Source organism: Oxyura jamaicensis (assembly GCF_011077185.1).
Source record: "Oxyura jamaicensis isolate SHBP4307 breed ruddy duck chromosome 20 unlocalized genomic scaffold, BPBGC_Ojam_1.0 oxy20_random_OJ106589, whole genome shotgun sequence".
NCBI lineage: Eukaryota > Metazoa > Chordata > Aves > Anseriformes > Anatidae > Oxyura > Oxyura jamaicensis.
The window spans coordinates 51,766-78,756 of record NW_023304562.1 but is presented as its reverse complement, the minus strand read 5'-3'; the positions used below and the strand labels follow the sequence as shown (position 1 = coordinate 78,756).

Below are 26,991 nucleotides of genomic sequence, written 5' to 3'. Positions count from 1 at the left end.
CAACCCATCCGTTATGGGCATTCTCCTGGAGACTTTCCTTTTGGATGTTATTCCATCGTGCTTTTCCACTGCAATTATAATTCTGCCTATAGTTAATTGTCTCTGACTCAGAAACCGTCCTGTGAATGAATTCAGCCTCCCCAAGACCCCAGCCAGGAACCAAGCAGCAGCGTGAAGGAGCGTTTATACCACATGCAGCATCTTCACCTCACACCCTGAACACCCAGACAGCAAGGTCTGAAAACGTGCAAGAAGGGAAAGGTGTGACCCGGGGCAGGGCTGTCAGCTCCGTGCTCATGGGGCTGCTTTCCTGGGGGGGCTCAGGGGTGCGGGGCTGCCGACTGCAGCCCTTCCTCCTCCAGCCCTGCTCACCCTGCGCGGCGCGCTGCCACGGCTCCATTTTCTTTCCCTACCCTCCTGAAATTCCCCGAGCTATTAACTAGGTCACGGGAGCTGGTCCCCATCCAGCAGTTTGTCTAATTGCCTTTTTATAGTACACCGTGCAACTCTTCATTATCCTGTCAGAGTTCCCCCCGCGGTGCCGGAGGGAGGACGGGGCGGCGGAGCCGGGATGGAGTTCGCTGCTGCTGCTGGGGTGGGGGGCAATAAATGCAGGGGGGCTTCCAGCGGCGGCTGGGGATGAGGTGGGCCTCTTCTGGCCTCTGCCATCACTTCTGTAGGTACCAGGCACGTGTCTGGGGCTGGGGTCGCTTCTCCAAGCCGCATGTCCGGGCTGACCTGCACCAGGTCTGTGCCAGGTGGGTTGGTTCTTCGGCAGCTGTGGCCGGGGGAGGATTTTGGCAGGGTTTTGGGGAGAAGCTGCCCCCCCCCAGCCTTCTCGGCACTGCGGCTGGCAGCTCTGCTGTGATGCCCAGCAGCAGGTTTGGGGGTTGGGGGGGGGGGGACAGGGTGTGTGGGGGGAATTTGTGGCGGAAGCATGGAGTCTGTGCAGGAACTGGGAGGCATTTGGACACCCACGCTTGTTGCAGAGGGGGATGAAGCTGAGCATGCAGGAATTGCCTAAAATCCCCTTTTTCATATGGATGCATCTAAATTTCAGACACAATTTGCCACACTATGTTTGAGGAAGAACACAGCCCCCAAAAAGTGCAGGAACGATTCCTTTGGGGTGGGGGTCCCTGACCCGGGGGGGGCTGCCCGTCCTGCTCCCGCACAGCCCCGCTGCCCGCAGCCCGGAGAGGGGCTGGCGGTGTGGGCTGCAGGAAGGCAGCCTGCTCGGGTTGGCCTTTCCTGCCTTCCTCAAACGATTTTTTGAGCGTGAATAGCTCTTTTGCCCTCATTTGATTAATCAGAAATCCCAGCCGCGAGCCCCCGAGCCTGCTCTGGGGAGATAAGGCAGCGGCGCGCCTCCGGCTGGATCTGCCGGAGCGTGGGGAGGGTCCCGGGAAGCTGCACCCCCAGGAGCTGGGCTGAGCCCCCCGAGCAGGGCCAGGACCCCCAGCCCCATCTCTGCGGGGAAAGCGGTGCCCGAAAACTCCAGCGCCGGGCTGCGGGGAGCCCTCGGCAGCTCCGGGCTGCGGCTTGTTTGCGCGCTCTCCTTTTCGCTTCCTCTGAAAGGATTCGCAGCTCAAACGCCCCCCCGGAGACCCGCTAACCTTTGGATAAGGTTTGCCTCGGTTTATCCTGCTCGGGGTAATTAGGAGTTAGGGGGAGCCGGGAAGAGCGCGGCCGCATCCCCGCATCGCTCACCCCGCATCCCGCATCCCCTCCAGCCGCGGGCAGCGATGGGCCGAGCAGCAGAGGTAAATGCCCCATCCCTCCTCTCCGCCTCTCCGCGCTTCTCTTCTCCTTCTCTTCCTCTGCCTCTTTCTCCTTTTGTTCTCTTTTTTATCTAATTTTTATTATTATTTCCCCTTCCTCCGGTGCTGTTTGCCCCCGTTTCTGGCCGCTGCTCCAAGTTCAGGGTTGCTTCTCTTACCAGGCGCTGCCGAAGAAATTCTCCATCCCTCTCCTTCGGGCCGGAGGGGCGGCAGGGCCGGGGGTTGTGTCTGGGGGGGGGACGCGGCGAGGAAATGCGGCAGCCTGAACTCGGGGGCACCCCGGGGCCACCTCCAGCACCCCTCGGGTCCCCTGCGCCTCCTGTCCCCTCGGCATCACTTACCCCCCCCCGCACCCCCCGCAACCCCGCCCCCCCCCCCCCCCCCCCGGTTCCCATTGTCTTGGCGTCCAAGGCTCGGCAGGGGATTTGCCGAGGGGTCGGGTGAAGATCCCCCCCCCCCGCCCCGGGCACCCTCGCCCCAAGCGTCCTCCCCCGGAGCCACGATCCGACTTGGGGGGGGGGTCGCAGAGCCCGGCCGGGGCAGCCCCCCCGACGGAGCGGGGCTTCTCCCGCAGCTCTGGGGGCTCTCTTTGGTTTTGGTTTTGGTTTTTTCGTTTTTATTTTATTTTATTTTCCTAAAAAGGTGTCTCCGGAGCCCGACGCATCCTTACCACGCAGTGAGCATCCCAAAGCCCCCCTCCTAAAACCGCCGTCCCAAAGTCTCCCTCCCAAAGCCTCTCTCCCAAAGTCCCCCTCCCCAATCCCCTCTCCCAAAGCCCCTCTCCCCCACCAGGCGCGGTGCCGGGGTCCCCTTCCCCTCCCCGGGACCCGGGGCTGCCGGGGGCTGCCGGGGGCTGCGGCGGAGCCCCCCCCCAGCTGCGGCAGGGCCGAGGGGAGGGGTGTGGGGGGGTGTGCCAGGACGGTTTTAGGAAATATTCACGCACCAGACGGCGATTTGGATGAATTTTCGTTTTGATTTCCCCCCCCACCTCCCTGATGCCCCCTGCAAACCCCTAGAAATAGGTCTCCTTCACGTCCTCTTTTACAATGAACTCGTCTTAGGCTAAATTAAGGACAAAATCAAAACAAACAAACAAGAAAAACAAAACAGAGAAACAACAGCGACAACAAAATCGTTGAATTAACCCCCGAGGTGCTCATCATCGCAGTCGTTGGGTTTTTTGGCTTTTGGTTTTTCTTTTTCTTTTGCTTTCTCGACCTATTTGTGCACTGATATGTGATAATTCCCCCGCACAGCGAAGGCAGGGAGACGCCGCGCCTCGCCGCCTTCCTTTCCCTCGATTTTATTATTTTTTTTACATTAAAAAAAATATATTTTTTTTATATTATGTGGGGTCCGGTGTCAGGGGGAAGCAGCGGCCGAGACAGCCCCGTGAGAAACCCTCACTGGTGATGTTTCTTTCTGACGCATTTCAGCCGCTTTGCACCCAATTTTCTTCCTTCGTCCGTCAGAAAAATAAATAAATAAATAAATAAATAAATAAATAAAGGAAAAGAAAAAGAGGAAAAAAAAAAAGGGGGGGTATTCAAGGCGTTTTCTGGAAGCTCTGCTCGATGCCGCATCCCACCTGCATCCGCATCCCTCCCCTCTCCCTGCCTCGATATTAGGAAATAATTTAGCGCTGCCTTTTCCCTTCTTCTGTAATTAAAACATAAAACCAATAAAACGGAGGTTCCTTTTTACCTTCCAAAAGAAACAAACGAGCCAGCTGCCCCCCTTTGGGGAAGGGCCCCCTTCCTATCTCCCATCGCCGCGCTGGCTGCGCACCTCGGAAACACGCGAACAAAGAAGCACGGCCAGGCTCCTCCGTGCCAAACCAGCGCGGGCGTTTGGAGGCAAAACGAAAATACCGAGACACATATATGTGTTTTTTAGAAGGAAGGGGAATTTCTGCGTTAGGATCGGGGGGAGCTCAAGGAGAACCCGGCCGGGGCTCGGCACCCCGGTGGCACGTCGGTGACACTCCGGTGGCACTTCGGCACATCGGTGGCACTTTGGCACATCGGCACGCCGGTGGCACACCGATGGCACACCGGTGCCCACCCGGCACGCCGTGCCCCGCAGCTGTTGGGGGCTCCCTTGCCCAAGTTGCCCCCAGCCTCCAAAGGGGCCGCGCGTATTTTTGGGTAGAGAAAATAAAAGGGAGGGGTTCTGGGGAGGAAAATTCCGTTAAGGAGCGGTCGGGAGCCCCTCTGTCCGCCCCTTCGGGGGGGAGGGGGGTTCCTCGGCCGCCCCCATACCGGAGCAGGGAAGGGGCCGGGGCGCGGCGGCGGGGGCTGCGGGGCCGGGGGGGGCCGCGCTGCGGCGCTGCTGGCGGGGCCCGGCGGGCGTGGGTGTCGCCGTGCCGCGGGGGGGGAGGCTGGGCTTGGCCGGGACCGCTGGTACCTCCCCCAGAACTGCAGCACTCCTCTCCCCTCTCTTCTCCCCGCGAGGTGGGCGCACTGCGATGGAGACGCGGCGCGCTCTGCCAGGGGCTCGCGCTGCCCGTCTGGTGACAGCCGCCGGCTGGTGACAGCCTCCGTCCGGGGACAGCAGCCGTCCGGAGACAGCCTCCGTCCGAGGACAGCCTCCCACCGCCGCCCCCCAGCAGAGCCCGGCCGCGGGGACCGGCGGAGAGGCGCGGAGCGGGCGGGGAGCTGCGCTCCCGCACCTGCCCGCCGCGGGGGCATGCCCCAGGGCCGCCCGCAGCGCAGCCGCTCGCACCGCGCCCGGGAGCGGAGGTAGCGGCTCGGCAGAGCCCCCCCGCACCGCCCCCGCCGTCCTTTCCCCGGAGCCCGGCTCCCGGCCGCCCCCCGCACCGCCCTCCCCGTCGGGTCCGTCCGACCGCCGGGTCCGGAGCGGCCACCATGGCCACGCTCCTCCGCAGCAAGCTTTCCAACGTGGCCACCTCCGTGTCCAACAAGTCCCAGGCGAAGATGAGCGGCATGTTCGCCAGGATGGGCTTCCAGGCGGCCACCGACGAAGAGGCGGTGGGCTTCGCCCACTGCGACGACCTGGACATGGAGCACCGGCAGGGGCTGCAGATGGACATCCTCAAGGGCGAGGGAGGCGAGGAGGGCGGCGAGACGCCCCTGGAGGGGGACATCCACTACCAGAGGGACGGCACCGGCCCCCTGCCGCCCTCCGCCTCCAAGGACGCGGGGGTCTGCTCCGAGCTCTCCGGGCAGGGCAAGCCCAAGATCACGGCGTGGGAGGCTGGCTGGAATGTCACCAACGCCATCCAGGTACGCCCGGGCACCCGCTGCCACCGGCACCGGGACGCGCTGCCCCCGCTCCCATCCCAGCACTGGGGTGACTGCAACACCCCTGGGGGGGGGGAAGAAAGAAAGAAAAAAAAAAGAAACTGAACCCCCCCTACCCAACCGAAAAAAAAAAAAAAAAAAAAAAAAAAAAAAAAAAAACACCCCCCAAATCCGCACCTTCCCGTCGCCCCCCCCCCCCCTGCAGCGGGTGGGACGGGGCAGGGCGGGGGGCGGGGGGGGATGCCCTTGCGGGGTGGGGGGGACAGACAGGGTGGAGATTTGGACAAAGCCCAACCGTGCTTGCTTGCTCTGGGCGCCCCAGCGTGCGATTATGTGAGTGTGCACGAGGACACGCGTGTGGCTGCGTGGGCAATTGCGTGGGCGGAAAGAAAAAGGGTTTGTGTGTGATCGTGCGTGGCCGTGATTGTGTGGTGTGAGCGTGGGACTGCTGTGTTGGTGTCACTGCGTGCGAGCGAGGCAGCGTGTGCGTGCATGCGCGCGTGCCTGCGGCCGCGGGTGCCTGGGTGCAGGCACCCGCCTGGTCCCCTCGGTGAGACGAGCAACACGGTTTCCATTTTGTCTCTTTCTAGGGGATGTTTGTTCTGGGCCTGCCCTATGCCATCCTTCATGGTGGATACCTAGGACTCTTTTTAATCATTTTCGCTGCGGTGGTTTGCTGCTACACTGGGAAAATCCTTATTGCCTGTCTTTATGAAGAGAATGAGGATGGGGAGATAGTCAGGGTGAGAGACTCCTACGTGGACATAGCCAACGCGTGCTGTGCGCCCCGCTTCCCCACGCTCGGAGGCAGAATTGTGAACGTGGCTCAGATCATTGAACTGGTCATGACCTGCATCCTCTATGTGGTGGTCAGTGGGAACCTGATGTACAACAGCTTCCCCAACCTGCCTGTCTCCCAGAAGTCGTGGTCCATCATTGCCACGGCCGTGCTCCTGCCTTGCGCGTTCTTGAAGAATCTCAAGGCAGTCTCCAAGTTCAGCTTGCTCTGCACATTGGCCCACTTTGTGATCAACATCCTGGTGATCGCCTACTGCCTCTCCAGGGCACGCGACTGGGCATGGGACAAAGTCAAGTTTTACATTGATGTGAAGAAATTCCCCATCTCCATTGGCATCATTGTCTTCAGCTACACCTCTCAGATCTTTCTGCCTTCCTTGGAGGGGAACATGCAGAACCCCAAGGAGTTCCATTGCATGATGAACTGGACTCACATAGCAGCTTGCATCCTTAAGGGACTCTTTGCCTTGGTCGCCTATCTGACCTGGGCTGATGAGACCAAGGAGGTCATCACAGACAACTTGCCATCCACCATTAGGGCAGTAGTCAACATCTTCTTGGTGGCCAAAGCCTTGCTCTCCTACCCCCTGCCGTTCTTTGCAGCTGTGGAAGTCCTGGAGCGATCCCTTTTCCAGGATGGAAACAGGGCGTTCTTCCCCAACTGCTACGGGGGCGATGGGCGGCTCAAGTCCTGGGGACTCACCCTCAGATGTGCCCTGGTAGTCTTCACCCTGCTCATGGCCATCTATGTCCCGCATTTTGCCCTCCTGATGGGTCTTACTGGGAGCCTCACAGGCGCAGGGCTCTGCTTCCTGCTCCCCAGTCTTTTCCACCTCAAACTCTTGTGGAGGAAGCTCTTGTGGCACCATGTCTTCTTTGACGTCGCCATTTTCGTTATAGGTGGTATCTGCAGCGTCTCGGGGTTCATCCACTCTTTGGAAGGCCTCATAGAGGCCTTCAGAACCAACGCGGAAGACTAAGGAATGGCCAGAGCTGGCTGCAGCAAGAGAATCGCATCGAACATCCGCATAGCCAAAAAAATCCACATCCCTTGAATGAAGAGAGTCATTATTTTCGTTACGTGCATCCAACAAATTCTATGTCATAGAAATCTGCAAATTAAATGAGATAAGAAGACAGTGTTCGCCCTGCCATCTTTTTAAATAAGCTAAGAGTTAAATATATTTTTTGTTATTTAGAATGTTTTAAAGGAAAATACGTGGTGCCCCATCCCAATCTCCTCACTAGTTGCCTGAAGCTTGGCCCCCCCGCGAAGGACCAGTCGGGAACCGATCGCAGCTTTACTGCTCCCCACAGCTCTGCAGTTCGGTGCTTCAGGAGGTGAAACAGGCGCCGATCCGATGGGACTGGGGCTTTGTGCTAGCAAGCTGTGGGCACTGGGAGCAGGGCCCTTCCTTTATTTTACACCAGTTGAGAGAGAAGTAAATGAGCCCCGGATTGTGTGACCAGCCCAGCAAGCCCACGCACCGGCTGATGACCGCGGCGTTTACACCGTGGCCGCAGTGATGCCAGGACTGCTTAATTCTTCCACCCGGACTCACACCGAGGAACTGCCCATCGATCACATTTTGCCTCTGGTTGAAATCACAGACCTGGAGTCCACTTCTCGGTGATTTTTTTGTTTTGTTTTGTTTTGTTTCATTTTAACAATTATTTCTAAATTATGAAAAGAAAAATATAGATATATGTTGGATTTGACGTCGTTCAGGATACAGAAACAAAACTAAGACAAAACTCATTCTGTGCAATCTACCAGATCCGTGGAGCTGTTTCCAATGTATGTGTGGTGTAATTGTGGTAAATAAGATGAAAAATGTATATCAGAAAAACAAAAGTCTATCTTTAACTTATAATGTGGTACATAGATATATCGAACAATAAAGAGAAATCCTATCCGAGGAGGCTGGCCTGCTTCGCTGAGCAGAGGAGGGTGGGCTGATAGGATGGGGAAGGGGGCGCAGGGAGCCAGACCCCAACCCGCCCGAGCCCCTTGCAGACAGATAAAGTCAGCGAAACGAAATGCGGGGCTCGGAGCAGCCCTGGCTCCAACCGAGCTGCCTCCGCGCTGCACGCGGGCCGTGCCGAGCCGTGCTGAACCGAGACGTGCCCAGCCGAGCTGAGCCGTGCCAAGCCGAGCCGAGCCGAGCCGATCCGAGCCGATCCGAGCCGATTCGATCCAATCCGATCCGAGCCGGGCCGTGCCGTGCCGCCCTCCCCTCCATTCCCCGAGGGCAGCCCCGCAATGCGGTACCGGGGGCTGCGGCTGCCGCACGGCTGCGGCTTGCGGCTGCTCTCCGCGCGGTGCTTTTGGGGTCCTTCCCTCCCCACCTCCCCCTTTCTAGGGCCGCAGCTGCCGCCCTGTCCTTGCGGGAGGCTGCGGGACCTGGCCGGGGTGCCCCCGGGCCGTCCTGCCCTTCTCTGCCTCGTCACGGGCCAAAGGGGCACAGGAGGATGGAAAGCATTTTGGGAAGCTTTACCTTTGCGGAGGTTTTACCTTTGCAATTAGGTTTTAAACCTAATTCAGCACATATTTATATTTTTCCTTGTGAGCAAAAAATATAAAAATAAGAACAATCCAGCTCCTGCTTTGAGTGCATTTGGGGCTGTAAGGCGATTCGTGCCCTTTTTCCTTTATTTTTTGCTCCAAGCAGCCGAGGGCTCCTCGCTCTGCTCACCCCTCGGGATGCAGAGAAGGGAAGCACACGAGCAGGCAGCACCCCACAGGGGCACCCCAACCCCTGAGCCCTGCACAGCAGGGGCACCGCCAGGCCCTGCGTGTCCCAGGGGGATCCCACCCAGCCTCTGCCTCAGCAGCTTCCAGCTGTGGGAGCCCGGGGATTATTCCCAGTCCCCCTGGGCTTTGTCTTTCCCAGTCCCCCCGGGCTTTGTCTCGCTGTCGGTTCAGGCACTTTCCTCCGTCTCTGCCGGGTGCTTGGGGCTGACGTGCGATGAGTTTGGGGAAAAAATGAGCCCGTTGAGCGAGCCGGGGCGGTAAGCAGAGGTTTGTCCTCTGTCCCACCGTGCCCATGGCTGCTGGGGGTCTGACGGGGGGTGCCCCCACGGGCAGCCCCCCCAGCCCACTGCAGCAGGCGCTCGGTGCACTGCTGGTGCCGGGGGAGCTCCCCTGGAGCCGTCCTTGCTGGGGACCCGCAGCCTTTACACAGGGGATGTGGCAGGGTGAGCAAAGCACAGCCCGAAACAGCAGCAGGTTTAAAAGCAGGAATTGCCTGGGAAAGCGTCGGGACGGGGAAGTACAAACTGCTCCAAAGGGCTTCTGTCTGCAGACCCGCAGCTCCTGGCCGTGTGCTGCGGCAGCCCTCCGGACCTTCTCACTCTGAAAAGGGATGAAACAAAGGCCTCTCAGCACCGGGAGGGAGCATTTCCTCATTGCTCCGTGTCTTCGCAGCTCCTCAAGCACAACGGGGACCTCTGGTTGGGATAGTTCCTGGGACAAGAGGGCAATGTCAAATCCCTTTGTCCTCACGGCCGTGCCACCAGGCAGGAATGTCAGGGGGAGCTGGGGAGGCGTGAGGGCTCCTCCTGCTCCTCACCACGTGCTGCTTTCGGTGCTGGAGCACGCGAGGGACACCCGTGGCTCTGCGTGTCCCCATCACACAGACTCGGTGACCTCTCCTGTGCTGTCCTGACCCCCTGAGCCTCCAGCGCTTCAAAGCACGTGTGTCAGGCTGCTTCAGCATTTCAGGTGAGGAGCTGGAGGCTCTGCCAGTGGCCAGCAGTGACTCCACCAGTGTGCCCAGCCGGCAGAGCCTTACTTAGGTGCCCATCCAGGGATGTGGTGCCCCCTCTGGGGACATCCCAGTGCCACACACCCACAGAGGGAAAGGGAGAGGGACAGGGAGTGAATGGGGGAATGCCAGATAGAGATCAATAGCTGTGATTTCATTTTTTGGCTTGGATCTCCTGTCCAGAGGTATGTCCCTGTCCTCTCCCTGACCCATGGGGACAAGGCTTTAGGGCGGCTCCACCTTGCTGTGCTCCTGCCTTGCTGCCAAGCCCCATGTGTTGCTGGAGCACCAGCAGCAGTTCCTGCCCATGCCCAGGGGGTCTCCCAGGTCCCTGGTGCCGCTGCTGGCCTTGCAGAGGTGACACAGGGCTCGCTGTGACCCAGCACAGCCCGCGGCCAGGAGCACCTTGTCCTCACCTTTTGCACTTTCCCAGGGGCGAGCTGCCCTCTAATCCCCCAGGGAGGGAATTTCCTCTCCCACCCGGCTCCCGGTTCCCCCGTCCCCTCGTCCCCTCGTGGCCGGGTAATCATTTACTTCCTACCACAGGCCACTCCTGCAGATTTCTCCTTTGACCTTCAGACCGAATCGCCAAAACAAAAACAAGGGGAGGGAGGGAGGCGAGTGCTGCCTTATGCAGCTGCTGCCGCCCCGTGCCAGGACTCCTGCTCCGCGCTCCCCGCAGGTAACGCCGGGCTCCTTTCTCCTTCCTCCGTGGCTTTCCCTTCTTTTCACCAGGGCTTGAGGCACCCTGGGAGAAGCCGAGCTTTGGGGAAGGGGCCGTCCCCTGCTGCTGGGCACAAAGTCAGTGGGCACAGGGGCTCTGGCCCCGGGGCAGCAGCTGGAAGCAGAGGGCTTGCGTTTCCTAAATCGGGCTCATTTTCCAGCTGTGGGGGAATTCCAGCAACTCCAGAGAGGAACACAGGTGACTCAGGAACTCCAGCTGGACAGGTTTCTTGCTTTAAATGTGCCTGCCCCAGGGCAGGGACATGGTGGGACAGGGTGGGAAGGAGCCCCCCTGCAGCCCCCTGCCAGTTCACTCCTGGCCCCGTGAGGAGCAGCCCCGGGTGTTTTCAGGTCCTGTCCAGCTTCTGGAGCTGGCAGCTCAGCAGAGGCAGCCGGGGACCGAGCGTCCCTGCACCGCCTGCAGCAGGACAGGAGGCTCGGGCAGCGCCAGCACCGGGGGCACAGGCACAGAAATGGGGTTTGGGCCCCGCGAGGCTCCGGGTTGCTGCGTCCAGCATCTCTTCAAGGGGGCAGCCCCCAGTCCTCTCCCGGGCAGGATGGGTTTGGGAGGCAGTTTTTGGGAGCTGTGAGCCCCCATACACATTGCTAACAAAGCCACGATGGTGCCAGCAGAGAGGGGCCGGTTTGGGGTCAGTATGGCTCTGGGAGCCGACTCCTGGCTGCTAAACCCTGCTCAGTCCGTCCAGGAAACTGCAGCCCTGCCCTTGTCCCCGGTGACACGCTGACCCGAGCTGGTGGCGGCCCTGGGCGGGCCAGGCTGGCTTCGGGGGGGGGTGTGCTGCAGGGCAAAGACTCGCTCTTCCCTAAAAGCCAGACATTATTTTGTAAGGAAAGCCTCAACCATACAGACTGAATGTGTCCTGGGACGGTGCTGGGAGGAGAGGACAGCACGCAGGGGGCTGCACCTGCCCTGCACGGCCGAGGGGCTGCTCCTGGCTTCAGGGTAGACGGTCACCGAGGCTGTGACGGGGGCCAAAGCTTGGCAGCAAGAATGTCCCAGCTGAGTAGTTTCATGTCAATAATCCTGTCAGGGGGTTATAGCCTCGAGAATGTTCAAGCCCATTTAGCTGTCTTTTGGGATAAAAACCAGATCCCAAGTGGTCTCCTCCTGGCTCTTCCATGGCAACGTGGGACCCACCAGGAGGGACTGCCTGCCAAAACCAAGGGCAATGCCTGGGGCAGAGCCCTGCCTTTATGAAGCTAAAAATAAAGGTAGGAAAAAAAAAGATTTTAGAGAACCTGGTCACCAAAAAGCCAGTCAGTCCTTACTGAGTCCTGTTAGAAAAGAAACAGGCTCAGACCTTTTAAATCCTTTCGGATCCTATCCCTATTCCTATCTTACCCTATCCCCGTCCTTCCCCACCCCATCGCTCCACCAGGCACAGATGACCAGTGGCCGAACTTCCCCCGGGTAGCACCTCGGGCACCTCCGGTCACCTTTCGCTGCAGGGCGAGGGCGACTTCTTGGTGCTCTCTGGAGAAATGTGTGTGTCGCTCGTACCCGGACTTTCCCAGCAATTCTGATGGCTCGGGCCCGCTCAGGCCCTCTGGCAGTGACACGTTTATGGTTATGGTTATGGATATTGCCTGATAGGGAGATGAAGATAGCACGCCCTATCTTAACCATACACAATCCCAACAAAATAGCTGCATAAAACATTCTGAAATGGAAAGTACACGAGAGAGACAGGGAGAGAGAAAGACATCGGGGGGGGGGGTTGTCCCTTGAAGGGCATCCCCCTTGTGCCACCATAGAGATCTGCTGGCAAATACCTAATTGCAGTTGTGGGTTAATCATTAAAGAGCTGAGTTCCTGAGCTGGTACACCGGGGGGACGGCTGGCACGTGGGGACACGGCTTGCAGGGGAAGGGGTTTGCATCTGCTGAGCCTGCGGGTGCTGGGTGGGGAGTGGGACAAACCCATTCCTCGTCCCCTATAGTGATGTGTGCCTGTATAACATCATGCCCTGCAGCACCTATAGGGATGTGTGCCTATATGACACACGTGCCCAGCAGCTCCTACAGGCAGCAGCTCCCCAGCTCTCCCCCCTGCCCATTTCTCCTCTCACCGTGTGCCCTTCGCCTTTGCACAGGAGCCGCGCTGCCCGAGGACGCCCGGTGTGGGACTGGGGACGGTTTCGGCTGCCTTTACCTCCGCAGCCTGGATGGAGCCTTCCTCCACTGCCCTGGGGAAGACGAAGGGTAATGGCCTGTGGGGTGGCGAGGGCAGGGGACAAGCAGAAGGGCCAGAGGGACAGAGCAGGGGGCACCAGCCCAAGGGCAGCTTTTCTGTTGGTACAGGCTGCTCGTGCTGACAGCACTCCAGATCAGGAATTTTGTCTTCCAGCTGGTGAAACTTTTCCTTCCAGAATGCTTCTGCTCTCTCTTCCTTGGCTACAAAAATTAAGGAGGAAATTCTTCCCTCTGAGGGCGGCGAGGCCCTGCCCAAGCTACCCCGAGGAGCTGGGGGTGCCCAAGGCCAGGCTGGGTGGGGCTGGGGTCCTTCCAACCCAACCCATTCTGTGGTTTTGTGAAAGTATTTTTTTAACTAAATATGCTTCTCTGTAGAAAACATGGTCAAGTAGACCATTTTGACAAGAATACTGAGGTACTGATTTGCAGATAGCCGTCAGCTGCTGAAAGAGTTCTGAAACATGAGCATTTCAGTGCAAGCAGAGGCAGAAAATGTAGGAAAAAAAATCCTCCATTAAAAACATAACGAGATATTTATGCTAACGGCTTGAGGATGGTGGCTGAGCAAAGCCATCAGGCTTTGACCCGAGACAGAACAGCATTCCCAGGGCATGCTGCTGCCCCTCGGGTGGCGTTCTGCTCCCAGCTGCTGCGGTTTGCAGCCCCCACCACCCCGCTGGCCCTGCACAGAGCCAGGCAGACCCCGCAGCCGGGGCTGGCTTTCCTCCTGCTGCAGCCACAGGCAGAAGATTTTATAGGAAATGACAACAGCAGCAAAAAGAGACTGCTTTATTTTTAATGATGAGAGAGAGAAGACACCAGCCCTTCTACATCTCCCTTTGCTCAGAGCTTAATCTCTGCTGTAGCGAATGACTGCATGCCTCCGACACCAGGTTTTCCTCTCCACGTGTGTTTGTGGTTGTGTTTAATGCAGCTGCAAAGCACTGACCCTGCTGCCCTGGGCTGTCACCTTCCCAGGGCACTGGAAGGAGCATCTCTGGGCTTGAGCCGAACCAAAGGACAGTTTTAACCATCCTCCAAGCCACATGACCACAGACAAATGAACAGCTCACTAAAATGTGCAGGGTTTTTTTTTTTCTGAACCATCCAAAATGCCTGCTAGGATGCAACTGGCTCCAGCCCACCCCTCCCTCTCCACTCAACCCCATCACCCCCAGCTGAGTTCCCAGTCCCTGGGTATATCCCGCAGGTGCCTTGCCATCCCAGCTGCTGATCAGTTCCTCCTGCTCTCCCTGAAGGGCTGCAGGGAGCCTGCACGAGCATGAGCACCCAGAGGAGGTGGAGGTGCTGCTGTCCTTGCACTGTTGCAGGAGGCAAAGCTGCTCCCTGCCGGGGTTTTGGAGAAAGCCCAGAGCTGCTGGGCTGGTGGGGCAGCCGCTGGCAGGCAGGGACGAGGATGGGGAGCACAGGGAGTGAGGGGTGTCTGTGCTCATCTGCTGTGGGCTGCTTCCAGTGCCTCCCGACACGGGCTCCGCTGGTAGATACACTCCCAGGTGCGTGTTTGAGGCTTTGTTTTTTGTTCTCACAGGTACTTATTTCTGTGCACAGTGCTGCAGGCTTTAGCTACCTGCTGTTTTTCCAGGCTTACAAATGGCTTTCCATGTTTGCATGTGGCTCTTCCCCTAAAACCCAGAGAGCTCTGTGTGGGCCCAGCCTGCTGGGGCCGCTCTGCGGTGCCCCTTGGGTGCAGGGGATGGGGTCCCCAGGAGAAAGCTGGGAGCTCTGCAGGGACAGCTTGGGAAGCTTCCCCAGGTGAGGAAGATCTTAAAGTCCTTCCTGACCTCTTCCTGGGCTTTTTGTGCTATCTCAATGGGAGCAAAGGTGGAGCTCAGTGCAGGCCTGGAGCTCGCAGCTCTGTAGCTTGAGCGCTTTCCCTGCCAGCAGAAGCATGTGTTTGCAGAAGTCCTCCTCTCCCACCTCCCCCTGTGCTCCTTCTCCGAGCTGAAACTGGGGCATCCCCCCCCTATGCTGTGCACGTAGGCTGGGAGCTGCCGGCTCCCCAAGGTGCTCCCCTGTGAGCCCCGAGCCCCTTCCACCCTGCTGTCCTGGGGCCGGCCCTGCCTCGCCTGCTGCCAACCCCGGCACTGGAGAGGACGAGGAGCTCGCTTTGGGGGGGATTTGCAATCTAGGTTAGGTGGGGAGCAGTGACATCAGGAAGAGGGTGGGAGGCAGCCCGCACATGACGAGTCTATGAGGTTGCTGCTCGGCGAGGTGCGCGTTGCATTAGTAATGTGTTTGTAGCAAATATCGCTGGGCTGGCATGGGAATGTGGGTCACCGCTGGCAGAACTGTTGGAGGAAGAGGGAGCTGCTTCTGCCGTGCTGGGAAGGAAGCGTACGTTGCTGAGGGATGTTCCTGGGGGGAGACTGAGCTGCGGTAACTGCTCCGGCTTGTAAGTAGCAGCTCTGCGGCGTGCCCCGGGTGGTGTGTTGGGGTGAAGCCCTGCGAGGAGGGGTGTGGGGTGCAGCAGCTGGTGTTCCCGGGGTGTAACAGTCACATCACGCTGTGAAACTCTTAAAGACTCACTTGCTGGTGCTGTCAGTGGCCCTGGCCGTGCCTGGAGCATCCCTGTGCCCCAGCAGGCACACCGAGGGGTGCAGCCGGGCATGGATAACCATGAGCTCGGTGTGTTTTCCTGACCTAGTTCTGCCTCTGTTGTTCCGCATGTGTGCGCTTGGAGAATCTTTGTGCTTCAGGGGGTGTAGGATTTGTTAGTGATAAGGAAAAGCCTGTCTAGCTTCTGACTGCTCGGGAGGTTTAAGCCAGCCTGGCTTTGTAGGTACGCTCAGGCTGGGCAAGAAGGCTCAGAGCCTGAATCAAAGGTGCTGCAGGATGGGGATATCAGTGTCCTGAAGCTGTGGCGTGTGCTTTGCAGAGAGAGGCTCTTGTCTCAGAGCAGATGCTTCATGAGACAGCCTGGTTGGAGAGTACTGCAGGTGAAGGTGCTCCACAAGCCCCTGCTGACCCTGGGCAGCAAAGGAGCAGCCTGGGGAGGGGAGAGCGCATGGCTGTGGCCCCGGCAGAGCTCCCGGCCGTTGTTCAGCAGAAACGCTTCTGCCTCGTTGTGGTCCTGGAGACCTCACCAGAGCAGTGCTGTGCGAGCCCCTCAGGGCAGCTGGGGGCTTGTCCTGCATCCTGCACTGCCAGCAGATGCCTCTGAGGTGAACGGATGTGTTCCAAGGGCTTGCCCACGTGCTCTCCAAGACACCCAGGCTGCAAAATGTCCACCTGTGCCGGAAAGGAGCGACTTTCCTCCCCGAGTCTGGGATCGGAGAGGTGTCTAAGCTGATTCTGGGTTAAAAACAGGCTTGTGGGGGTTCAGATCTGGCGAGAGCAGGCTGCATCAGCTGGTAGAGCTGCGGGCACGCACTAGGAGTGAAGAGCTGAGCTGGGTGGGCTTGGCTGGGCTGCTCTACACGGGGACTGGGAGACCTCACTGCATCACCCTCAGCCTGCTGCCGTTTGCAGCTGGGGGCTCGTTCCACATGCGTGCTGCTCGCCTCTCGCCAGGCACTGAGCCTTGGGTTACCTCGCCCCTGTGCTGTGAGAGCTGGCCAGCCTGCCCAGCAGCGTGGGACAGATGCAGCCCCCAGCTCGGGTGACCTTCAGCGGACCTCGGTGATCCAGGCAAACGGCCAGGGAAAGGAGGACTCTGCCCGGTGGGAGGAGATGGGGCTTGACCTGTCTGGGTGCTGTCCCTCTGGGGGTGCCTGTGGGACGAGCCCTCCCAGCTGCTGTGGGGTGAGGTATCAGGCAAGGTCAGCGTGCCACTGACCGGGCTGATGGAAGCTGAATGGCTGCTGGGTTTTTCTTCAAATCCCAGCTTTCCATGCTTGTTCCGGAACTCTGAAGCCACAGCCTGGCTGGTTCCTCACCGGTCCTGTGCCGCTGGAAAAGCGTGTGTTTCTGTGGATGTTTTGAATCTTTCCTTCCCTCCAGAATCAAAACTAGGGCTGAGCCAGAGGGCAAACAAGCCTTTGAATATTTCTGCTATCTCTGCTAACCAAAACAAGGAACTCCCCGGCTCAGGTTGTGCTCCCGAGGCTGTTCCACTCGCTCTGTGCGGTGGGCTCGGGGCTTTGCTCTTCCTTGGAGGTGATGATGATGGGTGGTGGCAGCAGCCTGCGGGGATGCTCCTCGGTGGGAATCCCGGTGCTGGCTCTGGCTGCGCGTCCTTGGGCCGCTCATCGCGATGTGTGTGCTGGTTCACCTCCGGCGGGGCCCTGAAAGGTCTCATTCATGTCCCTAATTACCCGGTCCTGAATGAAAGGGGCAGTGGATGTGCCAAGCGTGTGACGTACCCCAGCACAGCATCGTCCTTGTGAGCGCTCCCCTTGTCCCTCCTGGGGACTCGGGGCGGCTGGCAGAGGCTTGGTGGCGGTGCTGGAGCCCGAGTCCCCTCCCTGCCCTGGCAGAGGGTGCCTGCGTTGGGGCTCCTGCCCTGCTGAGCTGTGGGGGCGGGAGGGGAGCCGTCCTGGTTCCTATAACTCCCTGGGTATTTCAGAATGTGGGTGGAAGGGGGAGGAGGGTGGCTGTGGAGAGAGGAGCAAGGTCAGTGAAGAACAAACGTGCCTCTGTGTGCTCGTGCTCGCGCCGCCAGCTGATCGGCTCTGCTTCTCCAACTTTCCCCGCAGAACTTATAAAGCACGGCCGCGAGAGGATAGGACAAACCATCAAGGCGTCCGGCTCCAGGCTCTGCTCGTAGTGAGTACTGAAGCCCCTGGGGGGGGCTGAGAGCCCTTTAAAAGCCCAGCCCCACAACGCCCAGCCCGGCGGTGGATGGAGCTGGCTGGCACGGGCCAGATGTGGGCTGTCCCCGGGGCGGCCGCCAGCGCCCGCTGCCACCCGGCGTCTCCGGCCGTGTCCCCCCTGCTGCAGGGTCGGGGGGCTCTGGGATGGCCGTGGATCTGTGTGTGGGGGTAGTGAGGGGCATTGCTCGCAGGTGAGACCCTGGGGGGGGCGGTGGGGTCTTCAGGGCCCCTTTTGTACCAGGGAGGCTGAGGCACAGGGGGATAGGAGCCTACAGGGCCTCTCTGTGGGGTCTTGGAGGTTGGTGGGGCCTTGGGGGGATGGACAAAGCTCTCTGGGGCAGGGGAGAAGGGAACAGAACTGTTCTCCTCCTTCCCTCTCTCTCTGACATCTGTTTAATCTGGGATTTTGCAAGGGCTGTGGGGGAAGCCTTAAAACCGAGGGGAATCGCTGGGGTGGCAGGACCCAGCGGTGCTCATGCAGGGCAGGTCTGAGCCAACAAGAGCTGTTGAAGCCCCAGACCCTTTTTTTCTGCAATTTGACAGCCCCGAGCTGCCCTGTGTGGGCTGTGGGGCTGAGGGCCGCAGCATCCCTGCACGGTGGGGTTGGTGCCTGGGATGCTGCTGGTGGGTCTGGTCCTGCCTGGAGGGCTGCAGCCCCATCCAGCCCTGATCCCGTGCTGCTGCTGGTGCTCTGCTTGGCTTCACATATCAGTGCCCTGAGCATGGCATTTGGGAAGGCTGTGCTTGTTTGAAGCCCCCATGAACCCAAGAAGCTTTTCTCCCCCACCTCCTGTTGGCATGCCCGGTGTGCCCCATGTCCCCGGCCTCCCAGCACACCTGCCCCTACCCCTGGGGGCAGCAGTGCTGCTGGGGGGATATCTGGGGAGCTCTGATAGGGGGTGTGTGCACTGGTCCCTGGTAGATTAATGGTGGGCAGCTGCTTTTTTTTTTTTTTTAAAAAAAAAAAGTTTTTGTTGTCAATACTTCCTTGCTGTTCTCTCCCCCAGTGCTGAACGAGTTGCTTTTTTAATGGATCGTTCCCGGAGCCCAGACACCAGCGCTCAGGTGAGATCGTGGGTCTGAGCTGGCAAGTCATCCTCGGTGGGATGAAGAGGGGCTGGCCCTGTGGCAAGGAGGAGAGCCTGTGTCAGCATGCTGGGAGGTGCTCTATCGTCCCTGTGCGTGATGCTGGGTGGAGAAAAAGTAGAAGAGGTCCTATACAGATTTTGGGAAAGGCGTAATGCTCCCAGCGTATGGGGAGAGGGAGATTCCTGGGGACTGGGGACAGGAGGAAGGCTTATGTGCATGTCTGCGTAGGTACCGAACTCCTCACTGGAAGAGGGAGGCTGTGATACTGCTGTAGTGCATAGTTCTGTCCTCCCTTTCCCCTCACTTGGTTTACCAAAGCACCCATCCCATCTCTCACTGATGGGTGTTTGTTGAGGGTGGGGGATGCTGTGCTGAGGCCAGGCAAACACCACCAGCAGTGTGCTCCTTGTGACTAATACCAAACACCACTGTCCTCCTCTCCAGCCTCCAACGCCAACTGACAACATCAACCTCGGACCTTCTGCTAACCCAAAGTAAGCTCCCTGCAGGAGCCAGGTAGGGTGTGGAGCTTGCTGCAAAGAGATCTGGCAGGGGAAGGCAGTCAGCTCCTGTGCCTCGGGTGGGTGGTGGTCACGGAGGCATGAACAACTGCGTTAACTCAGCCTTTAACCCTGTGTGTAACACCAACGTGCTGCCTTCCCAGACATCCAGCTGCAGGTCACCCTTGCATTATAATTGTTCTTGAGTCCTCTGTCCCATCCCTCTCTTCTGAGGGATACTAGGGGAAGACTTTTCTTATTTGTTTGCTCCCTCACTAACTTTCTCTTTAGAAATGGAGATAAACTGTCTTAGCAGGTGGGTTGCAGAGGGTTCCTTGTCCTTTCCTCAGTGCACTGGCATACGCGGTGTGAATCCCCAGCTGGCTGGCAGTGAGGATCACCTGCCCAGTGCCCTTTAATCCCTTTCACAAAAGCTCCTGTTTCCCAGAAGGACCACTGCTCCCATAGAAGTGTTGCTGTTGCATGTTTTTTCTCCCAGAAACATTAACTTGCTTCGCTCTTGCTCAACAGTGCCAAGCCAACAGACTTTGACTTCCTGAAGGTTATTGGCAAAGGAAGCTTTGGAAAGGTAAGTGGGTTTGTGCTGGTGGGCTGGAGCTGTCTGTGGGCAGCTTGGGAGAAGTCCTAGCTGAAGGAATTTGTCCTTCACTTGCACCTCTCCCAAGGAACGTGGCCATGTTCAGAGTGGGACTGAGACCAGATAGGACCTGAGAGGTTTTCATTGTCCATTTGTACTTGGAGCTGTTCTGCCATACCTCTAGAAAGAAGCATGGGGGGGTTTCATGCTCAAGGTGGTGATGGTGACGAGCAGTACTTGTTGTTTTTAAAGTCTCAGATGCTTTCAGTTAATACAGGATGCCTAGACAAAGCTGTGCTTTGTAAAATGGTAATGATCACCTTTAAATGAGTCTCTGAATGCTCCCAAGCCACTTTTTTTTTGGGTGTGTAAGAGATATTCAGGGATGCTGCGTACCTCTTTCTGGCAGTGTGAAAGTCCAGAGTGTGGGGAGCCAGTGGGCTAGAGCCTGGGCTTTAAACCTTTGTACTTGACCCTCCAAAGTCGTAGTCTCAGTATAATCACTGACAAGAGTGTTCAGCTGGTGAAGAAATGCTAACAGTGGCAGAAGATGAGACTCAAACCTGTGTCTGTGACTCTGTTCCAGGTTCTCCTGGCCAAACGCAAGTGTGATGGGACTTTTTATGCTGTCAAAGTCTTGCATAAGAAAACTATCCTGAAGAAAAAGGAGGTATGTCTGCTATCCCCAGCTGCTTCCACAGGCAGTGGTCCATGTGTGAGCAATCCTGGTAATGTAATTGAGGCAAGCATTCATGTAGACAGCTCCCATGTTAACCATGGATTTCTCTGTGCCTTGGGAATATGGAGAAAGGACTGAGATGAATCCAGCTGAGAGCAGAGTGCTTCCTTTCCTGGGGCTGGAGATGATCCATAGGGCTCTCAGCTTCTTTCAAAAACAGGGGTGAGCCTGTGCAGCAGGCTGGACTGGAGTTTTGCCTGAAAATCTAATGCCTTGCATGCTTTTTGCTAGCAAAACCACATCATGGCAGAACGCAATGTGCTCCTGAAAAATGTCGAGCACCCCTTCCTTGTGGGACTCCATTACTCCTTCCAGACCTCGGAGAAGCTTTACTTTGTCCTTGACTATGTAAACGGGGGAGAGGTGAGTACAAGTTTCATTTTTAATCTTCTGTGTGGTCCTTCCTAGGCATTCTGCTTTACTGCATAAAGCTGTTTCTTGTCAGAAGATAATGATGTTGAAGCACAACGTTACTTTGCCGGAAAGCTCTAGCTAGGAGTAGTACAACTTACCTCACTTATAAGCAAAGTGAAGATGTTGATGAATAGGACCTGTGCCAACTAATTTCCATGGCAAGGATGCTGAGAAAAGTGTTAGGGGCATTTTATTATCCCCTGGAGAACGTGGGAAATGCTGATGTTGGTGATCTTCATGGCAAACCCACTTGTGGCCCAGCTCTAGACGCCAGCCTTGTGCTTAGGTGATGCCACTGCACTGTGTCAGGCTTCTCTTTCTGACCTGCAAAAGCTGCTCTCCACAGCTGCCTCTTTCTGTGCTACCAGAAAGTGGCTGGGAGATGCTGTTAACATGGATGTCTTGTTTATATAGGGGGCCCTAATCCATACAGGGGTCCCTGGGAGGTTCAGCTCTGCGCAGGTACCGCTCTTCATGGCCCCAGTACAGCTGTAACACTCTTTGTAGCAAGCAAAGAGTCTTAACTAGACCAGGAGATGGCCAGGTTTGGGGCAAAGTGTTCTTCAGTGAGGTGCTGATATAAGAAGAGGGCAAATGAAGCAGTTTCATGAAAGGTGCTTAGAGAGCTAAATAAGCCCAGATCTTGTGGCCTTATTTGGTGCTGTTCATGTGCCACTTCCTGCAAATCAGTTTTCACTTGAGCAGCTGGCTTCCAGGCTTGCTCCAGATACCCTTCAGCTTCTAGAGAAGACATGAACTACCCTCTCATTTATTTTTAGCTCTTCTTCCACTTGCAAAGAGAGCGCTGCTTCCGTGAACCCCGGGCACGATTCTATGCCGCGGAAGTTGCCAGTGCAATTGGGTACCTGCATTCCTTAAACATCATCTACAGGTGAGGCGCGTGCCCCGGCTGGGGAGCACAGGGGCGGTGAGTCTGCCAGCCAGGCTGAATGCAGGGCTGCAAGGGGAAAGGAGGTCTTGGAACTGTGCGAATGCCAGGACTGGGGTTGCTGAAGTTTCCTATCTGACAAAAGGGTGTGCTGCTGGTGTTTTACCCTGCAAGAGGTGTGCTGGCTGCACTGGGCCTGCTGGGCAGTAAGCACTTCTAGACCAATAGTGGGGAGGAGAGAAAATGGTTGGGTGAAAATCTCTACAATACACCTTCTTAAAGAAGTAAGAAACTCAGTGACAGCTTCTGCATGAACGCAGAAATACAGGCTAACAGCTGACCCTGCGTGATGAGAGCAGCCTTCCAGTGTTAACATGTGTATGTTAATACCCAACAGTGATGGGAGGCTGCACTGTGGGAAGGTCCTGGTGAGATGCACTGCGAAGTCTTGGTAGCTCCTGTTCTCAGCTGATGCTGTATCAGATCAGGCTTTTCTGAACATCTAGCCAAATGTGCTCAAACAGCCCTTCTTGTCTTGCAGGGATTTAAAACCTGAGAACATCCTTCTGGATTGCCAGGTATGTTCAGCTCTCATGCTGCCTTCCTTTTGTTTTTAAGTGTTTGGATCAAGCAGAGGGCTACAGTCCTGCAAGCCAAGCTATTTCTCCACTGCATGGGTCTTGTGTGTATGTACCACTGCGTTTCTGTGCAGATCTTGTGGCTGGGAGCGAGCATTCCCCCCGCACAGCTGCACACATCTCTGCCTGTACCCAGGAGCTAGGACCTGGTTTGTGGGGTCTGGGACTTGGGTGCTAGGAGCAAGTCACTGCTTCTCTGGTGGTGACCCTATGCAAACTGGATATGCTCTGGGATAAAGCAGTGTCAAAGCACAGCAGTGCCGAATGTCTCTCCAGCTATGTAGCTGTAGAGAAACCTGTATAGGGAAAAGTCTGGACTTATTTTATGTATTCTCTACAGGCTCAGGTATTTGCATGGTTGGATGCCCAGAAGGTGAGGGAGGGGAGATATATATTTTGGTGCCCTGGTTCATTCATTAGATGCAGTGTTAAGGCCGGTGCTTGGAAATGCTGTTTCTTTTTTTAGAAAGAGTGGGCTGGGCTGAAATTCCTCTCTTCTCAGGGCCATATAGTATTGACAGACTTCGGACTCTGCAAAGAAGGAATGGAGCAAGAGGAGACTACTTCCACATTTTGTGGCACTCCTGAGGTATGGCCTGTGCCCCAGGTTCCCTGTGACCTGGGGGCTGAAAGCCTTCTGGTCCCATAAAGAGCCAGAGCCTGCTCAGCATCTGTGAAAACATGAGCTGTGGGAGCTGGCCAGCCCTCAGTTCCTGAGGCTGTCAGCCTGAAGCTGGAGTGGAGATGAGATCTTTCCTACTCAGCAGGGACTGTTCTACTTCTAATGGCTGACTAGTACTCTAAAGTTGCTGCATTATCAGGGCAGGGATCCCTGCTCTTGGAATGGCACCAGGGCTGCTCCAGGTGGTTGTGGAGATGACCTTGACCCTGGGAGCCTGGCCTGTGGCAGCTGCAAGCAGGCTGCTTACCTGCACCGATACCCAGAGCTGCAGAACATGGAACATGCTGGTACTGACACACACAGGCCTTGCTGTACCCTTTGGTGTGTCCTGGGTACCCAGGAGCTGCAAAAATCTCATATCTTGAGTTGAGGATCTGGCTGTGGGGGATGTCCCCTTTCTGGGAGGAACTTTTTCCTGCTCCTTACTGAGCTGGGGATTCTGGCAGCAGTTTGCTCTAGGTATTATCCCAGTCCTGCTGCCCTTCATATGTCTTGAAGGGTCTGTAATCGAGACAGGTATTCAAGCTCAGTAGAAGGGGCAGGGGTTTGCTGGTGGCAGACCTTGGTTTACAGTTGGGACAAACTTATACAATAGTACAGCATGAACCAAGGGGGACTGTCTGAGCTTTGTTTGTTTTTTTCCTGCCTCAGATAGGGAGCCTGATAGCACTTGGACTAATGCAGGAGAGCAGGCTTGATGTGCTGCTCGCTCTGCGGGTCAGTGGTTATCAGTAATGTCACTGCTTTGGACAAACCTACTGGGTCTGAAAATTGCACATTGCTCAAAACTACATGAGCCCGTTACAAATGTAATATATCAGTGTAGGACAGGTTTGCTGGTTGAGCTGGGGTGAATGGCCAATCCTTGTACAAGTCCTTCCTAGGAAAGGAGCACTCCAACCCAGAAAACTCTTGTGGCTGTGGGAGGTAGGTGCCTTTTGAACACGGTTTGAGGGATTTGGAGAGTCTATCACAGCCTAGTAGGAGATGCAGTGCACTTGTGTGCTTCCTAGTGTGTATGACTAATGTGAACTGCAAGCAGGTTTGTATGCTTATGAAAGCAAAGCCCTTCCTTTATAATTTGACCCCAATATTTACTCCTGACTCTCCCCAGTACTTAGCTCCCGAGGTGTTAAAGAAGCAGCCGTATGACAGGACAGTAGACTGGTGGTGCCTGGGAGCTGTCCTCTATGAGATGCTCTTTGGACTGGTAAGTTTGGGAACTGTCCACTTTTTTTCTATGTGGTAGAGATCTTAAGAACTTATTTTTCAAGCCTTATGATGTGACATCAGCCTGGTGTGCCTATGGTACCTGATACGGACAACTGAATTCTGAATGAAATTACCTGGTTCAATCATACCATTGCCCATATCCAACAGCTAGATGGCAGGTTTCCATCTTCTCCCTGTGGGACTCATTTGGACCTGTCCTTTGTGGTTCCTTATGGTTGTATTTTATCTGGCTGCTTCTCTTTCATATTAGCCGCCTTTTTATAGTCGGGATGTGTCTCAGATGTATGACAACATTCTGCACAAGCCACTCCAGATCCAAGGAAGCAAGACTGTGGCAGCTTGTGACATCCTCCAGGGACTTCTCCATAAGGACCAGAAGAGGAGGCTGGGTGCCAAAACAGACTTTGTAGGTGGCCTCTTTTGTGACTGAGGGGAGGATGGATAGGAAGCCTTTCTATTGAGTCTGTTTCATGCTAACAGCTCTGCCTTGGGAAAAGCTTTCTATGCAGGTTGATCAATTTCCAGCCCCCCGAAAGGGGGCATGTGAGGCTGACTCCTTTCCAAAGGGAAATACTGTGGTTCCAGATGTGGTGGCAAGCTAGGACATGACATGTGATGGTATCATCCCTTCAAGGAATTACAGGGCTATGACCCTCAGGCATTAAGGACTTGTTACATTGGTCCTATGTGGACACGTTAGCTCCAAATCTTGTTTCCAAAACTTACTTCTATGAAACCAGTTGGCAGTTGCTGGAAAAGAAAGGTTTATAGACTGACACTCCCTCCCCTCTTTCTATACAGCTTGAGATAAAGAACCATGTATTCTTCAGCCCAATAAACTGGGATGACTTGTACAACAAGAGGATTACCCCTCCATTCAACCCCAATGTGGTAAGTGGGTATTTCTTTTGGTACCTACTTTAAATACAAAAGGAATTGGGCCTGTGAAGTGTGAGGCACTCTTCTTACATCAACACTGAGGGATGCTGAAATGTAGGTTATGCACCGCAAATGCAGTGGTGGTGACTTTGGAAGAGCAGCTGTGTTAGATTTCATACAAGTAGGTGGTTGGGGTCTGATCACTCAAAATGATGTGCCTCTCTGCTCCTTGGTTTAGGCTGGTCCAGCTGATCTGCGACACTTCGATCCAGAGTTCACCCAAGAAGCGATCTCTGCCTCCATCACCCACACGCCTGACTTAGCAGCCAGCAGCTCCAGTGCCTCAGATGCTTTTTTAGGATTTTCTTATGCACCAACTGAAGAGGACTTCTAAGTTTTATAAAGGCTTTGAGAAGCCAGATTTTAACTGAATGGGTTTTATGTGTTTTTTTTTTTTTGTTTGTTTTTTTTTTCCTTTTTGAAAGGAATGCCACTGTCCTTTGCTCATGGTTTATGGGAAGGGGCACTAATACACTAACTGGCTGGGAGGGAACAGAGCTCTTAATTTGTGCTGTTTGGATTTCCTTCCATATGTGTGTTTCCCTGGCAGGGAAAGTGGGACAGCAGTTGTTATTACTTTCTCCTGAGTGTCTTGTACTACTTGGCAGGATTGTGTTCACTGTGGTTGTGTTTATGGTTAAGGTATGTATCATCATTCACATCACAGCCATATGTGTGTGTGGAACTAATGCTGCCTAGCTATGTATGACTGCTTTGCTTTCCCATAACAAAGGGAAACTCTTCACCCTACACACAGCAGTGGCTTCCTTCAAGTGGACGTGCTTATTTAAGTGGTTGGGGAAAAAGTAGTCTGGTTGGTAGTGGCCAGGCTGGAGTTAAACTGGGGTAGTTCAGCGAGTCTGCCACGTAAGCCATTAAAAATCTGGTAGCAGCAGAGGCCTGCATTAGATTTTAATGCTCTAGAGCAGAAATGCAGGATTCAGTGGGTGCTGCTGAAGAAGCAGAGCTGCCACAGCACATGGGATGAGTACTGCTACTTGTGGAAGGAAGCCATTTCCTCATCCTGGGCTCAGACGCTGTTCATCTTTTACTGCTCCAAAGGTGGCTTACAGGTCTGTGAAGTCTGAAGTGGGCCGTAGCCTTTCCTAGGAGCCAGTTCTTGCCAATGATCACGGGCTCTTCCTCTGATCCAGGATTGGGGTGCTGTATGTAAAAATCCCAGATAAAAATTGATTTGGTAGGGGGGAGTGGAGGGTGGGAATCCTTTCACAGTGTGTGCTTGACTTCTCCTGAGGAACACGAACACTGAAATGGGCAGGGGGAGCATGGGGCAGTGGGTGCTGCATGGTGGAGAGCTGCTTCTCCCCTCTCCGCAACACTGGCTTCCACGCTCCCGGCATCCTCTGAAAATGCCTGTCACAGTTGATCATATATATAGAAGAGTTATTTATTCTGCCTTAATTTAAATGCTGGTGTACTTATTGAATGTCACTTCCTATTCTTTTCTTTTTTTCTCTCCAAGCCTTTGTGTTGCTGTGGGGAGGAAAAAGGGGATAAGAAATTTTACCTAATGTACAACACGTGGATAAACAAGGGCATTTCTAAAACTGGGGTAATGCTCACACTGTTGGGAAGCTTGTCCTGGAAGGTTTTTTTTTTTTTTAATTACCAGCCTCTATCTTGTACATGCTGGAGTCATTAGAAAAATGACATGGTTTATATTAAAGTGCATACACTGATGTGTTTCCCTCTCTTGGGCCTGTGTGTAAACAAATGCATGAGGAGAGGAGGGAGGCAGGTGTGGGGGTGCTGTGGAGCGATTAATTTTTAATTAAAAGTCCTTATTTGGGCTCGGGGGGGGGGAGCCTCTGAGGGGTGCGCAACCCTCCCTGACGGGGCAGGCTCGGCATCCCGGCTTGCCCGGCGCCAGGGCTCCCCTCAGCGGGCGGCGGGGCGGCTCGCGGCTCCCCCCGGCCCGCCGCAATGGTACG

At 55.9% G+C, this 26,991-nt stretch overlaps 2 protein-coding genes across 8 annotated transcripts; both read left to right on the top strand.

Annotated features, from left to right (window-relative positions):
- Positions 1-1,656: 1,656 nt before the first annotated feature.
- On the top strand, positions 1,657-7,762 carry LOC118158148 (vesicular inhibitory amino acid transporter). 2 transcript variants are annotated; one of them, XM_035312750.1, is made up of 4 exons: positions 1,657-1,763; positions 2,424-2,457; positions 4,235-5,026; positions 5,635-7,762. In XM_035312750.1, the coding sequence occupies exons 3-4, from the start codon at positions 4,649-4,651 to the stop codon at positions 6,820-6,822; spliced, it is 1,566 nt and encodes a 521-aa protein (XP_035168641.1). In that variant the 5' UTR covers positions 1,657-1,763; positions 2,424-2,457; positions 4,235-4,648; the 3' UTR covers positions 6,823-7,762. The 2 variants fall into 2 exon arrangements, with proteins under 2 accessions (XP_035168641.1, XP_035168640.1); XM_035312749.1 differs by lacking the exons at positions 1,657-1,763; positions 2,424-2,457 and having other exon boundaries at positions 4,181-5,026.
- A 2,377-nt stretch (positions 7,763-10,139) lies between these two features.
- On the top strand, positions 10,140-26,112 carry LOC118158150 (serine/threonine-protein kinase Sgk2-like). Of its 6 annotated transcripts, XM_035312755.1 has the most exons (15): positions 10,140-10,291; positions 12,447-12,555; positions 17,202-17,271; positions 18,326-18,383; positions 18,852-18,901; positions 19,439-19,496; positions 20,092-20,175; positions 20,476-20,607; positions 21,438-21,550; positions 22,089-22,125; positions 22,688-22,774; positions 23,982-24,077; positions 24,351-24,506; positions 24,902-24,991; positions 25,218-26,112. In XM_035312755.1, the coding sequence occupies exons 1-15, from the start codon at positions 10,241-10,243 to the stop codon at positions 25,371-25,373; spliced, it is 1,347 nt and encodes a 448-aa protein (XP_035168646.1). In that variant the 5' UTR covers positions 10,140-10,240; the 3' UTR covers positions 25,374-26,112. The 6 variants fall into 6 exon arrangements, with proteins under 6 accessions (XP_035168646.1, XP_035168645.1, XP_035168649.1 ...); XM_035312754.1 differs by lacking the exons at positions 10,140-10,291; positions 12,447-12,555 and adding an exon at positions 13,797-14,060; XM_035312758.1 differs by lacking the exons at positions 10,140-10,291; positions 12,447-12,555 and adding an exon at positions 14,645-14,959.
- Positions 26,113-26,991: the final 879 nt, after the last annotated feature.

Excerpts from the sequence above, each read along its gene's own strand:
- LOC118158148 (XM_035312750.1), top strand. The coding sequence starts at position 4,649 with ATGGCCACGCTCCTCCGCAGCAAGCTTTCCAACGTGGCCACCTCCGTG. Across the intron at positions 5,027-5,634 it reads ATGTCACCAACGCCATCCAG|GGGATGTTTGTTCTGGGCCT; the intron begins GTACGCCCGGGC and ends GTCTCTTTCTAG.
- LOC118158150 (XM_035312752.1), top strand. The coding sequence starts at position 16,350 with ATGGAAGCTGAATGGCTGCTGGGTTTTTCTTCAAATCCCAGCTTTCCA. Across the intron at positions 16,597-17,201 it reads CAAGGAACTCCCCGGCTCAG|AACTTATAAAGCACGGCCGC; the intron begins GTTGTGCTCCCG and ends CTTTCCCCGCAG. Across the intron at positions 24,992-25,217 it reads CTCCATTCAACCCCAATGTG|GCTGGTCCAGCTGATCTGCG; the intron begins GTAAGTGGGTAT and ends TCCTTGGTTTAG.